A 14,802-nucleotide genomic window follows, 5' to 3' on the forward strand; every position below is an offset into this window, starting at 1 on the left:
TAAACAGAATCTTTGATGTGTTCATTTTATATTTGTATAAGAGTCATGGTTTCACTTTAAAATATATATCCTTTTAACGATTTTGGAGCTCCCACCAAGATGACCAAAAGATTCACCTGAAATTGCCAGAAATGGTACCTACATCTCACAGGGAGCCAAGCCAAGCCACGTATTTTCTTGGCATCCATAAGTTAATTCAGAGAGGCAACAGAACTTTGCTGGCTCTTGTTTTTCTGATTTTTCTAATTTTTATTTTATTATTTATTCGGTTGTTCTGGGTCTTAGTTGTGGCATGTAGGATCTTTTAATTGCAGCATCTGAACTCTTGCAGCATGTGGGATCTAGTTCCCTGACCAGGGATTCAATGTGGACCCCCTGCATTGAGAGCGCGGAGACTTAGCCCCTGGACCACCAGGGAAGTTCCTTGCTTTTCTAATTTTGATATTACTCCCTATTAATTTTGTGTCTTGGTTCATTTGTGGCTGACAAGTTAGTCCTTGTTGGTGACTACAATGACTGGGAATTTGGTGATCTCTGTAAACGGATCTCACAGAGATTTATTCCTTATTGAATGAGAGACAATGGAGAATATAGTTAGTAGTCTTCCATTTGTCTATGTATATTTTGAGCTGAATTCAACTAGGTATTTCATACCCACAAGGAAGAAGACTAACTCTTTGATATCTAGACCATTACACTTCTGTGTTTATTTTTCATCTGTGGCTGAAACTAGAATGGAAGCTATAAACTCTATTGAATGCCTCAGTTCAGTTCAGTTCAGGGGCTCAGTTATGTCTGATTCTTTGCGACCCCATGAATCGCAGCACGCCCAGCCTCCCTGTCCATCACCAACTCCCGGAGTTCACCCATGCTCATGTGCATTGAGTCAGTGATGCCATCCAGCCATCTCATCCTCTTTCGTCCCCTTCTCCTCCTGCCCCCAATCCCTCCCAGCATCAGAGTCTTTTCCAATGAGTCAACTCTTCACATGAGGTGGCCAAAGTACTGGAGTTTCAGCCTCAGCTTCAGTCCTTGCAATGAACACCCAGGACTGATTTCCTTTAGGATGGACTGGTTGGATCTTCTTGCAGTCCAAGGGACTCTCAAGAGTCTTCTCCAACACCACAGTTCAAAAGCATCAATTCTTCGGCGCTCAGCTATCTTCACAGTCCAACTCTCACATCCATACATGACTACTAGAAAAACCATAGCCTTGACTAGATGGACCTTTGTTGGCAAAGTAATATCTCTGCTTTTGAATATGCTATCTAGGTTGGTCATAACTTTCCTTCCAAGGAGTAAGCGTCTTTTAATTTCATGGCTGCAATCACTATCTGCAGTGATTTTGGAGCCCAGAAAAATAAGGTCTGACACTGTTTCCACTGTTTCCCCATCTATTTCCCATGAAGTAATGGGACCAGATGCCATGATCTTAATTTTCTGAATGTTGAGCTTTAAGCCAACTTTTTTACTTTCCTCTTTCACTTTCATCATTGAATGCCTATGTATCTGTAATTCAGAAAGGTCTTTATTTCTCATTATGAATGTAGAATGTTTATTGTCTCCAGGTGGTATTAATAAATTAGATGGTAAAATCTCTAAGGAACTCTGTTCTGATTAACTTACATAGAGAAATGAGCACTTACAGGAACTGACTGAATATTCCTAAAATCCCCAGAAAATAAGGAAATTGAACTTCTACTACTTTAGATGAGCTCCCTCTCACCTCCCAAATTCAAAAGCTCATTGAGCCTCTTTACTTTTCATGGCAATATGGGCTATTTGCATAGATGCAATAAGAATCTTTTCTTCTTTTACTAAGATAGAATTGGAAAATTGCTTATGCAACCAAGAACTTGCCTGGAATTTCATATTTAACAATGATGCTATTAATCAGGTATAACAAATTACATTTAAAGGACTAAGCTTGATTTTATGGAACCAAAACCTAAAAAGCCCTCCTAGAAAAACTGGCCTGGCTTACAGGATTTCCATCCTTACAGTTGCAAAGTAATGTCACTTCCCAGCAGGCCCAAGAACCTTAGGATATGGGGAGCATCTCTAGAGGAGAGGAATGTATCCAAATTTATAGGTCCTACAGTTGAAATCTGGTGGACAGATTTTCTAGCCTCAGGATAGCAAGTAATAGAGGATTTTAAAAGTTCAATCTGAGATTCCTTCCAACAGAGCAAACTTAAGATGGCCTATGTGGTGATTAACCTTCTTGCTGCACCTGTGTAAATAATCAGCCCAAACCTAATGAAATGACTTACTTTGTGAATAATTTTTTTAACATCATTTTGCATCAAACTGGGGCACAATTGTAGGAAATTTTTTTTTATGTTTTAGAATGAGCAAAAGAGATTACTGAATACTTTTCAATGGAATGCCTCCAGGAATTATCTGAATCTAGTCTTTGACTGTTGTACAACTCTGCAGAGATTAAAGTTAACTTGTGGGGGAAAAACCTGATAATAATGCAAATAATTCATATCTATAGACATGAAAAAAATTGGTAAAGGTTCATTCCTTCCTCCCATGCAAATGCCAATTTTCCTTGTGTTTACAAATTTATTTCAATATTCCTGATCTACAAAGATATGTCCTTTGGATTCTTCTTTAGACTAGTTGTGACATCTTACAAATTCTCTTTCAAACTGATGAGTTAAACAACTAAAATCTTTGACTTGTGTTCATTTGTAAAAGAGTAGGGACTTTACCTGTTTTTGAAAATTATCCCTTATCACCATCGTCTCATTAAATTTTCATAGCACTCTCACATTCCTGTTGACTAGATTAGGAATTAGAATTCATCTATTCATTCATTCATTAAAAACTCATTCATTCATTCAACCAATATGTAAATTCCTTTTATATGTCAGGAGCTATTCTGGGGACTGGGGATTCAATGGTGAACCAGACAGACCTCATGGAGCCTTTAGTGATGGAGAAGACAAAATAAATTCACAAATTAATATATAATTACAAATTGTGATCATCTATAAAGGAAAAAGGCGGATGCTTGAGGAAATGACTTTTACAGGCAGAGGTAAGAGGACTGGTGAAGGCCTGATGTGAAAAGGTGCTTGGCCTGCTAAGGAAAAGAGAGAAGTCCCCTGTGGCTGGAGCACGGAGAAAGCTGAGTGAGATGAGAGTGGAGGTGAGGCCAGATCCAGCATGTCTCGTTTATAGAGTTTATTCTAAAACTGGAGCACAACTTGCCTGAGATTTCACAGAGCCTGAACTGAAAATTTGGTTTCTTATTAGAAGACTTAAATTCTTAATCATTTACTAGGGGTGGGGATAGGGGTGGAGACATTATTCTTTGGATTTAGCAAGATAATTCCAGAAAAAGTAGGGAAGTTTGTCTTGCATTTTCCAAAACTATCCTCTCTTCTGGAAGTTGGTCATCTTTAACCACATGCTGGACTAGTATAGATCTGGGGTGTCTCAAATGACAGTTCAGAGCATCAGGACAGGTAAACATTTAGGCACCGTATCAGCATTTGTGTGGCTTGTGCTTTCCTGGCATTCGTATTACCTTGCACAGTACCTGACATATGGCAAGTAGTCAATAAATGTGTTGATTAATTGGTTGATTAACTACAAATATTATGGTAGGCCATGTGTTCTCTGGCAGATAACTGAGGGATGAAAATGTGATGCTTTTCTGGAACAAGTTGCTATGGTTCTAGATTTACCTTTGTTTTGCAGCAATTTTTTACTGTATCTATTGCTAAAGCAAGGATAAATAGATTGGTTGACCCATTCATTCATCTTAATTTGACCCCAGGAAGAATATAAGTTTTTCTAAAGCAAGAAATAAAAACTCTACTGGAGTTTTCCCAGGGAGTAAATATAATGTAAACTAACTAAAACCATGTGTCACCAATATTTCTAAACACCTAGGGTTCGTAACTAAGAAAGTAATTGTTTCAGTTGTGGGAGGTTTAATCAACTAAGAGGCTTATAATGATGCAGTCCTTCTTGAGTTTTTCTGTACCACCACTAGTGGGTCAGCAGGCAGGATACAGGAGCTGTAAAATGGAGAACCTATACATCTTCAGGTACCAGAGGAACCCTGAGGAACCAACTTCAGATCTAAAACACTCCAGACATCAGTTAGAAAGTGAGATAGAAATAAATTAAAGATCATCTCACTTGCTCATATTTGAGATACAAAAGGGGATCCACTTAAGCATTCTTTAACATGTCAGCCAATTATGTAGCAGGGAGAAGTAAAGAGGGTTACATTTATGACACTCAGTCTTTAGTCATTCGCTTACACTTTCATTTGCTTATCCATTCAACCAACTATTTAGTATCTACAAAATGCTAGATGTGGTTCTAAGCACTGGGGATATTGAGATAAAGATGACGTGACCTTTTGCTTAAAAAAATGAGAAATCTACTGGTTTCACAAACCAGTATTAGACTAAGTATTTAGACTGGTATAAGTCAAAGTATTAGTATAAGTATTTAGACTAAGACCTGCATAGTTCACTTAATAATTACATTCATCTCTGGCTTCATATTTTTATATAGTAATATATTGAAATAAAATTTTAAGTATTATCAGAAAAGGATCAGAAACTATCTGCTCAGAAGCTTGAAAAATTATAACATCACTTAAATACAATAATAATTTTAACATGTAAATATACCAAAATCTAAATCAATAGAAAATCTATAGAATAATGGATCTTAGAAGTGGAAAGGGACTCTGGTGGTCATCTAGTTCAACCTTCTATTTTACAGAGAAGGAAACTCAAGCCACAGTGAGGACTTGACTTGTCCAAAGTCACCTTGGAGAATCAGCGTCTGAGTCTGAATTCAAACTCAGGCCCCTAATCCCACCTCAAAGCTCTTCCCCTTATGTTCCTAAACATATAAAATGCTTATCTGAATCACTAACCTTTGTTAGCATCTGCTTGTAAGACTGGCACTGGGGTGAAATAGGGATCCGTGCGATGAGAAGCTGGCAGAACCGTGAGGCTGGATATAGTGGAGCCTTTTATTAACTTCTGAGCCTGCACCTAAATGATCAAAAATTTGTTTTCAGCAGACATTTTTGCCTTCAAAATGAACACAGTTTTCTTCTTGTAAACAATAAATAAGGTTATGAATATGAATAGTTTCATTAAGTTTTAATAAAGTAGAAATATCAGCTCCAATTTTATTGCTCACGGGTACCCTGTGCTATTGTCTACTGTCAGGAGTTTGTGTAATTTTAAATAGTTAATTAAATCCAATTAACATGTTGTGATTTCCACTATGCAAAGTCAGTATAGTAGTTAATAAAGGAACTATTAAGATTTTGTTCAATTTTAATGACTACAATATAAAAGTGCTAAATCTTGACAGAGGAGGTTTTGAATACAGCAAAGTTTTGTACGGGCAAATTTTCTAGGAAATACACATTAGAGTTTTGAGGATAAATAAAAACTGGGAAAATGTAAAAATAAACATATCAGTCAACATTAACAGGTTAAGGATAAACTCGGAGCAGACTCTAGCAGATCTTAGAAATAGTTAAAGATGTGATGTATAGATCACTCAGAGTAGATGGTTACTCTTCCTAAAGCCATTAAGTGCTTTTATTATAGTCACCAAATATGAATTGTTTCTACTAAATGCTTTCTAGATTTCACAGATTATATGTATTGCAAATAAATCACATGTAATTATATAGGCCAAGCACAGTATTTTTACCTTTATTATAGGAGGTTATGAATTACCTAGGCCCTCTCATCAGGGAAGATGCAACTGTTTGGTATTTAGAGATGATTTTAAAATTTCCCAGTCATTTTCCACACATTAATTAATTTGCATAACTTCCAAGGGAACTAGGTAATGGTTTGCTATTTAACTACTGATTTTAATAAAGAACCAAGTCAGAAAGGTTAGATTTGTCTCAGGTTACAGTAGAGCACTAGATATGCAAAGATTATTCAATTTGAAGATTGATCTGATTCTGCATTAGTGAAATTTGCCATTGGGTTCCACGGTAGCACATCTAGTTCATCAAGGTCATGGTGACCTTAAGGAAGAAGAAAGGGAAAGTTTCATCAAGACTCCAGGGAGAAAATCACTTTGAAAAATAATATTTAGTGGCTGAGAAATGTCTGTGAACAAAGTTATTTTAGAACTCCACTGCCAGGATGTGGTACTTAAGGGAAACTATTAATATAAGCAACACCATCTTATGGACACCAAACCCTTTGGCGATGTTTGGAGAGGTCGGTTTAAAATGACTACAAATAGGGTTTTTAACAGGAAAGAGTAGACTGTTAATGCAGTCAGTTTCCTTCCAGGCAAGCGGGAAGAAGCAAGGGTAGATAGAGCTCCGAGTTGTGCGGATGAGAGTGCGCATGCGCATTGTGCGATTGTGGAACTTAAGCATTGCTGGGGCTCCTTGGTCTCTTTTCCTCATCCTCAGCTCTCCTCCCCCCACTTCACTTCCAGATAGGAGTAACTTCCAGGAGCTCCTCCTAACCAGGGCAGCTGAGATAATCACACAGTGTACTGTGATCCAGACATGGCGCAGACATAGACGAGGATGCTCAGTATCAAAAACAGAAGTGTCTCCAGTTGTCTGATCTCAGGGTCAGGGAGGCAAAGGTAAATCGAAGGAAGATAGAAAGATTCCACTTAAATAAAATTGTCAAACACTGTGAAGGTGTAAAATATAGATTTGGCAGTATCGGGGCTCACAGCATCGTTCATCTGGATTTTCTGAAAGCCTTTGACAAAGTACACCTGACAATGCGCTCTTGAAAGCTAAAGTAGCAGATGTGACAGTAAATACGACGTAAAGTGCAACACGAAGGAGATGGGGGAAGGCAGATGACGGTCAGATTCTCTCAGGCTGTCAGCACTTTCATAACGCTGGTTTCTTTCATTCTTTACATGGCGTCAATCTCAACAATGTAAAAGCTGGACCCGAGTGCTAAGGCTGTGCTGAAAAGGCAGTGAAGGGTGTGTGTGTGTAGGAGGCAGAGAGGGGTGACATCCTGGTGAGTTTACAGAAGTAAATCCTTCAGACAGGATCTCTGGATGGGAAACATCAGCCCCCTCTGCTGTCGGGTTCCCATGGTAAGGATAACCGCTCCTGCATGTGCCCGGTTGGAAGAACAAGGTCAGTAACAACCTCAGCATTTACTGAGCACTTACTATATAACACTAACTTTAATACAATAAGCATTAAATTTCATGAGCAATGGAAAATCTAAGAGCTATGAGAACGCAGAAGAGGGAGTAATTAACTCTGCCTGCTGGTATCACAGAAGGCTTTGCAATGACTCTCAACACTGGCTGTATATTAGCATTACTCAGGGAGCTTTTTAAAAATACTGCTGCCTGGGCTCCAACCCTGGGCAGTTAAACCAGAATAGCTGTGCTGGAGCCTGGGCGTCGGTATTTTTACAAAGGTCCCCAGGTGATTCTGATGTGCAGCCAAGGTTGAGATGTACTGCAGTAAGTGATATTTAAATTGCGTCTTAAAAGAAGCATTGAATTATATCACGTGGAGAACAGGATGCAATTATAGGTAAAAAGAATGGTGGCAAGAAAGCAAAAGAGCACACAAATGCATGAAAATTTCACTGAAGGTGAAGGGCTCTATGTGGCTTGAGTATATTGTGTGTATCAGGAGGATAAGGTGTGGATGAGACGGGAAAGGTAGATAAATGCAAATTAAAGAAACTATGTGAATGTGCTGATTGCCTAACAGAAGCTGAACATCATCTGATTCCGGCTTCTCTTTTATGTCGTGTTTGATACTTATACTGAACTGTGCTTTGTGGTTTGTATGCTGCTAATAAAAGAATCATACTATAAATAGAACAATGTCTCTCATATCTGGTACTTCTCATTACCATTTCCAAAACTGTAATTCAGAATTCTTATCACTTTATGCGGAAATCTTCCATAATAGCTTAAAATTTTTTCAATATTTAAAAAATATAGAAAAGCTTAAAGAAGAAAACAGCAATCATATTCCTGTCAGCCAGAATTAATCATTGTTAGTATCTTGGTATATTTGCTTCCAGGGATTTCAAATAGAAAAAATGTTCTATTTTATTATTCTGGTAACAATGATATATGCTCATTAAAAAGATTCCAAATAAAAACAGAGGTGAAAACTGAAGAAACCATATCAAATATCACTAGGCGATTCATTATCCCTGATATCTTTGGGATGATTTACTTATTGTTTTATAAAAATAGAATTTATACTACATTATTAAACTTAATTTGACATGAATTTAATAGGAAGGGAAAAGGCTGAATTAAACCCAACCAGTTATTAAGCCTCAAATAAATATGTCTTTACCACAAGAGTCCTGTGAGTTAAAAAAGATTCTTGTGCATGGGCTGGCAAAGTTCTTAAAGGGCCAGAGAGTAAATGTTTCAGGCTGTCTGGGGTCTATTTTTATAGCTGGAAAGTAGCATAAGCAATATGGAAACAAAGGGGTGAAGCTGTGTTCCACTGAAATTTAATTTACAAAAACAGGCAGTCTGCCCTCAGGCAGTGATTTGTGGACTCCTGCTACATGTTCAATAAAGGTGATTATGAAAAGATATTTAGGTTATTTTTTTTACCTACTTATATATATATATATATTTTTTAACCACATGTTTTTATTTTGGATAATATATCCTAGCTTCAGAAGATGAGAACATGAGAAGTTTCTTGCTACTTCCATCTCCTCTCCCTCACCTCCCAATTTTGAATTGTATTATTTTTACAGTGTCCAGATTTATAATATTCACATTCTGTTTTGAAACCATCATTGCTATGATTGTTTAGCATCAGTTCTATGTGTGAATGGATTCAGTGATCATCAACAGTTCTTCTGGCATGGCTTCACTATGCTTGCGTTCTTTATTTTGTGGATTTTTAGGTTGCCTAGCTTTGGTTATCAAGCAGTTCTTTCCAACAAGTGTGCATGGATATTTTGCTTCCCTGAGCCTTTATACTTGAATTGCACCTGGGGCCATCCTCTCTTCTCTCAAAACTGCACTGCCGTCTTCCACAATGAATATAATGAAATCTGATAGCAGCCTGATTTTTTTTTACCCTTTGTAGGTGATTTTTCCCTTCTGTGTAGATGTCTGAAGCATTCTTCCTCTTTCAAGTTCAGGTGTTTAATTAGGAAATACCTTAATATTAAATATTCAAAATCAGACTTTCTTGGGCTTCAGTGTTTTCCTTCAGATTGCAGATTCAGTTCTTGTTTCACTTCTGGAACATCTTCTTACACTGCAGCACCAGGTACGTCCTCTCTTTCATTTGCTGGGTTCTCTTTGTGAGGGATGTCACGTGTCCTTAAATGTTGGCTCATCTTTATCTTTCATATTATGGTTCCTAACTATTTGTTCTCTCCCAGCTCCTTTTAGAATAGAACATTGAGTTTTAGCTGAGCACATGGCTATCCAGTTAAAGACCACATTTTCCCAGTGTCCTCTGTGACTAAATGTCGCCAGTAAAACTGTGGCAGAAGTGATATGTATAACGTCTATGGCATCCCTTTAGAGTGCCTTCCCTGGACTATTTTGATCTTTCCTATGGACTGAAACATGGGTATGGAAAGGAGCCAGCTTCAGCCACTGAAATGAGAATTTCCTATAACCACAGGAATGAGGAGGTGATGGAGCATCAGGACAGAAGGAACCGTATCTTGGATGACCTCCTGGAGGAGATCCTGCCAGCCTTGGATTTCTCATCTGTGGATTGTTTTGTGAGTGAGAAAGAAACTAATTTATTTAAGGTATTATTTCTTTGGATTTCTTTGTTACAGCAGCTTAGCTGGTAACAAACTAATATGCATATCTATTAACTTCAAATTAATTTCCTTTATCAGATGAGAGTGCATGTACTGTGCTTACAGTTTTTTCTCCCTGTCAATATTTCAGTATTCAGCAGTGTCTGTTCTGTTCTTTCTATTTATAGTGTATTTATTAGTTCCATAAAGTATTTTGGTATTCAATTTATTTCCTTATGTCTGCAACCTCTTTTTTTAGTCTCATTCAGCTATTTTATCATCACATGGTTGAGCTCTAGTTTTATTTATGTCCCTATCAACTGTGTCCCTATCATTTCTTCATCAGACTTTCTTGGGCTTCAGTGTTTTCCTTCAGATTGCAGATTCAGTTCTTTTTTCACTTCTGGAACATCTTCTTACACTGCAGCACCAGATATGTCCTCTCTTTCATTTGCTGGGTTCTCTTTGTGAGGGATGTCTGCTGAATTTTCTCCCAGCTCCTTTTAGAATAGAACACTGAGTTTTAGCTGAGCACATGGCTATCCAGTTAAAGACCACATTTTCCCAGTGTCCTCTGTGACTAAATGTCTCCAGTAAAACTGTGGCAGAAGTGATATGTATAACGTCTAGGGCATCCCTTTAGAGTACCTTCCCTGGACTATTTTTATCTTTCCTATGGACTGAAACATGGGTATGGAAAGGAGCCAGCTTCAACCACTGAAATGAGAATTTTCTATAACCACAGGAATGAGGAGGTGAAGAAATGGTGAGAAAATTCCTCCTCACAAAATTCCTTGAGTTATGTTTTCCTTAAATTAGGCTTTGTCTTTCGAAGCCCAGGATTCTCCCTCCCTCCCCACCTTCCTTTCTTTTGTTAGCTGTGGGTAAAATACTGACACATATATAATAGATCGGTAGTGACCATGTTGTTTCTTTTCGCCTTGCACATATTTGTGCAGCTGTGTCCAGACATTCTTCTTGCTCTGATACAGTATCTCGTCCCCCATTTTCTGGCACTAGTGTGACTTCACTTTCACTTTTCACTTTCATGCATTGGAGAAGGAAATGGCAACCCACTCCAGTGTTCTTGCCTGGAGAATCCCAGGGACGGGGGAGCCTGGTGGGCTGCCGTCTATGGGGTTGCACAGAGTCGGACACGACTGAAGTGACTTAGCAGCAGCAGTGTGTTTTCTCTCCCAGCAACATGTGCTAACTGGGTATTCTGGGTTTTTTCCACCTTTCTATTACCTGACAGCTTCTCTCCAGATTTTGTAGTATTTCTGAGGATCTCAAGATTTTGAGGATTCTCAAAATACCAGTAGTATTTCTAAGGGCTGAGGCGGGGTGAGGCAAGGAGCTATGGGGCACCCTCTACTCTGCTCCGGAATCTCCTGCTTAGTAAATTTAAGAAATTATGTACAACCTTCATGACCATATTCAGCAACCCTGGCCCAACCCTCATCCTCATCTGACGTATGGGGAAACTAAAAATCAGAAAGGGAAAATACTTGGAACACGTGTATAATCTGCCTTGTAGTTCAGAGGCACAACTGAAATGCATGTCACTGTTCATGCCCCAGTGCTTCATGCTGTATTTTCTTGATTCCTGAGTTCTTGAACCTTTAAGCAAACACATCTCAGGTTGTCAGTTCCTAGTAAAGTCCTACCACTTTGTGCCCTATCTCACTCCTTTCCAAGTGCCATTTAATTTAGAGACAGCAGGAGTCTCACCTTCTCTCAGACTAAGTGAAACAGGAGGGGAGAGCAGGGCACATTTAAAAGAATGACATAGATATAGGACATGACAAGAAATGGTTAGAACCAAGTAGGTCCAAGATGGCCGAAGATTCGACTTCCAGTGGGCCTTGACCTTCATTATACACTTGTTGTAACACACTAGCACACTAAAGAACGTGCCCACCAGCACCATGGCAGTTCTGAGGCTAACCATGGTTGTGGTTCAATTGCTCAGTCATGTCTTACTCTTCGATACCCCATGGACTGCAGCACGCCAGGCTTCTCTGTCCTTTACTGTCTCCAAGAGTTTGCTCAAACTCATGTCCACCCTTTTGCTACCACACCGCAGCCATCATGGGTCACATGCACGCTCCTGGGAAGGGCCTGTCCCAGTCGGCTCTGCCCTACCGCTGCAGCGTCCCCACCTGGCTGAAGCTCACTTCTGATGACGTGAAAGAGCAGATCTACAAACTGGCCAAGAAGGGCCTGACTCCCTCACAGATCGGTGTGATCCTGAGAGAGTCTCATGGTGTTGCACAAGTACATTTTGTGACAGGCAACAAAATCTTGAGAATTCTTAAATCCAAAGGCCTTGCTCCGGATCTCCCTGAGGATCTCTATCATTTAATTAAGAAAGCTGTTTCTGTTCAAAAGCATCTTGAGAGGAACAGAAAGGATAAAGATGCTAAATTTCGTCTGATTCTGATTGAGAGCTGTATTCACTGGTTGGCTCGATACTACAAAACCAAACGAGTCCTACCCCCCAATTGGAAATACGAGTCATCCACAGCCTCTGCCCTGGTTGCATAAATTTGTGTATTGTACTAAAGCAATAAAATCATTGTTTAACAGAAAACAAAACAAAACAAAACTCATGTCCACTGAATCATGATGCCATCCAACCATCTCATCCTCTGTCATCCACTTCTCTTCATCCCTTCAATCTTTCCCAGCATCAGGGTCTTTTCCAATGAGTCGTCTTTTCAGTGACCAAAGTATCAGAGTTTCACCATCAGTCCTTTCAATGAATATTCAGGGTTGATTTCCTTTAGGATGGACTGGTTTGATCTCCTTGCTGACCAAGGGACTCTCAAGAGTCTTCTCCAGCACCACTTGGACAGCATCAATTCTTCAGGACTTTGCCTTATTTATGGTCCAACTCTCACATTCATACATGACTACTGGGAAAACAATAGCTTTGACTATATGGACCTTCGTCAGCAAAATGAAGTCTCTGCTTTTTAATACACTGTATAGGTTTGTAATAGTTTATCTTCCAAGGAGTAAGCATCTTTTAATTTCATGGCTGCAGTCACTGTCCACAGTGATGTTGGAGCCTGAGAAAATAAGGTCTGTTACTGTTTCCATTGTTTCCCCATCTATTTGCCAGGAAGTGATGGGATCAAATGCCACAATCTTAGTTTTTTGAATGTTGAGTTTTAAGCCAGCTTTTTCACACTCCTCTTTCACCTTCATCAAGAAGCTCTTTGGTTCTTCTTTGTTTTCTGCCATTAGGTGGTATTATCTGCATATCTGGGGTTGGCTGGGGTCCAGCCCCAGCAGGATCCAGGGGTACCCTCAGGATGACGGCCTAGGCGATAAGGATAGCAAAGCGGAGAGCAGGGCTTGATCTTCCTTGATTAACACAGAAAGCCAATAAAGCTCCCGTGTTCCAAGGAGTCATCCTGAAAGAAGAACAGAGAGAGAAAAGGAGGGAAAAGGAAAAAAAAGAACAACATGGCGAGACTAAGCTTTGGTGAGCGAGGCCCATAACTTTATTTTCAAAAGGAACTTTTATACCTTGACTTGTACATAGAGGGAAATGAAAGATGCAAAGTCATACAGAGTCAGCCCAAACATTACATCTGTTTTGTCTTTATCAAAACCAGTATTTTTTCTGCATACCTTTCCCATAAACAATATTGTGTACAATATCTTCTGGCCTTGGAGGCCTGTGGACATTTTATGACCCTTTTTTGACGAAGGCTGATCAGCCAGAAAACTTGTTTCCCTTAAAGTGTTTCTTCTTTATTTCTCCCAGCCTCAGAAAGTACTAAACAGAGTTACATTTTCATGGAGCAAAGGTGCAGTGGGTCACAACAAAGAAAGAACCAATTAGCTCAAAGGTCTAATGTGGTTAATTCCAAGGCTGCTACTTGTTTTTCTTACATTCCAAGTATGTTAACCAATGCACTCCCAGGTGCACAATCGATAAGGGATATGGGAACTTGGCAGCAAGCACTGGCCCAATAATGAAGCCCTTTACCAGTACTATCTATTCTAATAAGTTTTCATCTCTTAAAGGGCTCTATGCTCATTAGGACTTTTAGAATGTTTTGGCTTCCCATGCCTTTCAAGGTTGGGGAGTTGTGAACAATCATGTGTGTTAATTGCAAGAGTATGGATAAATCTGTCAGGCAAGCTAGAATGCCAACAGAGGGGTTAAAATAGAAATATTCCTTTTATGTCCAAGAGACTTGTTAACTAAAGCCCTAAGTTGATTTTTTCCAGAGAAAGGTGGTTGGGGATAGCCCCCTGTTAATGACAGAAGAGTTGGTGAAAGGCACAAAATAGTAAGACAGATTTTGGTTTTGGGGTGGATGCTCAAGCAGATTCAGGGGGTCTCTTGAGGCCTGATCCGCCTTTGCCTGTCAGGTCTCTTCCGCATGACCTTTGTCATGGTGGGATCTCCCGTGGTGGCTCCCGGCAGGGGTTATTGATATTTCTCCCAGCAATCTTGGTTCTAGCTTGTGCTTCATATAGCCTGGCATTTTGCATGATGTACTCTGCATATATGTTAAATAAGCAGGGTGACAGTATACAGACTTGACGTACTCCTTTCCCAGTTTTGAACCAGTCCATTGTTCCATGTCTGGTTCTAACTGTGGCTTCTTGACCTACATACAGGTTTCTCAGAAGGCGGGTAAGGTGGTCTGGTATTCCCATCTCTTTAAGAATTTTCCAGTTTGCCATGATCCACACAGTCAAAAGCTTTAGCGTAGTCAATGAAGCAGAAGGAGATGTTTTTCTGGAATTCTCTTGCTTTTTCTATGATCCAGTGGATGTGAATCTAACCATAAAGTCCCAAAGTGGGCATGGCCCAATTCCTAGAAATCTCCACCCCTTTCCTGAAATAATGGGAGTAATCCTTCCACTCATGAGTCTAGGAAATTATCCATCCCATAAAAACCAACCATGCCACACTTTGAGGCTCTCTCACCTTCTGAGATGGCCTGCACTCTGTCTGTGAAGTGTGTTTCTCTCTAAATAAATCCACTTCTTACCTGTCACTTTGTCT

General features: G+C 39.4%; 2 protein-coding genes across 2 annotated transcripts in view; one reads left to right on the plus strand and one right to left on the minus strand.

The window, feature by feature from the left end:
• IQCH (IQ motif containing H) overlaps positions 1-14,802 on the minus strand; it is a 224,238-nt gene that overhangs the window by 146,624 nt on the left and 62,812 nt on the right. The window contains exon 6 of the mRNA XM_044925394.1: positions 4,916-5,036. Within this exon, the coding sequence (XP_044781329.1) occupies positions 4,916-5,036 (121 nt within the window). The remainder of the gene's footprint in view (positions 1-4,915; positions 5,037-14,802) is intronic.
• LOC102402650 (40S ribosomal protein S13-like) lies at positions 11,859-12,360 on the plus strand. The gene has a single exon (XM_044925395.1). The coding sequence runs from the start codon at positions 11,859-11,861 to the stop codon at positions 12,312-12,314; it is 456 nt and encodes a 151-aa protein (XP_044781330.1). The 3' UTR covers positions 12,315-12,360.

The sequence above is a fragment of the Bubalus bubalis genome, chromosome 11 (assembly GCF_019923935.1).
Source record: "Bubalus bubalis isolate 160015118507 breed Murrah chromosome 11, NDDB_SH_1, whole genome shotgun sequence".
NCBI classification, from domain to species: Eukaryota; Metazoa; Chordata; class Mammalia; order Artiodactyla; family Bovidae; genus Bubalus; species Bubalus bubalis.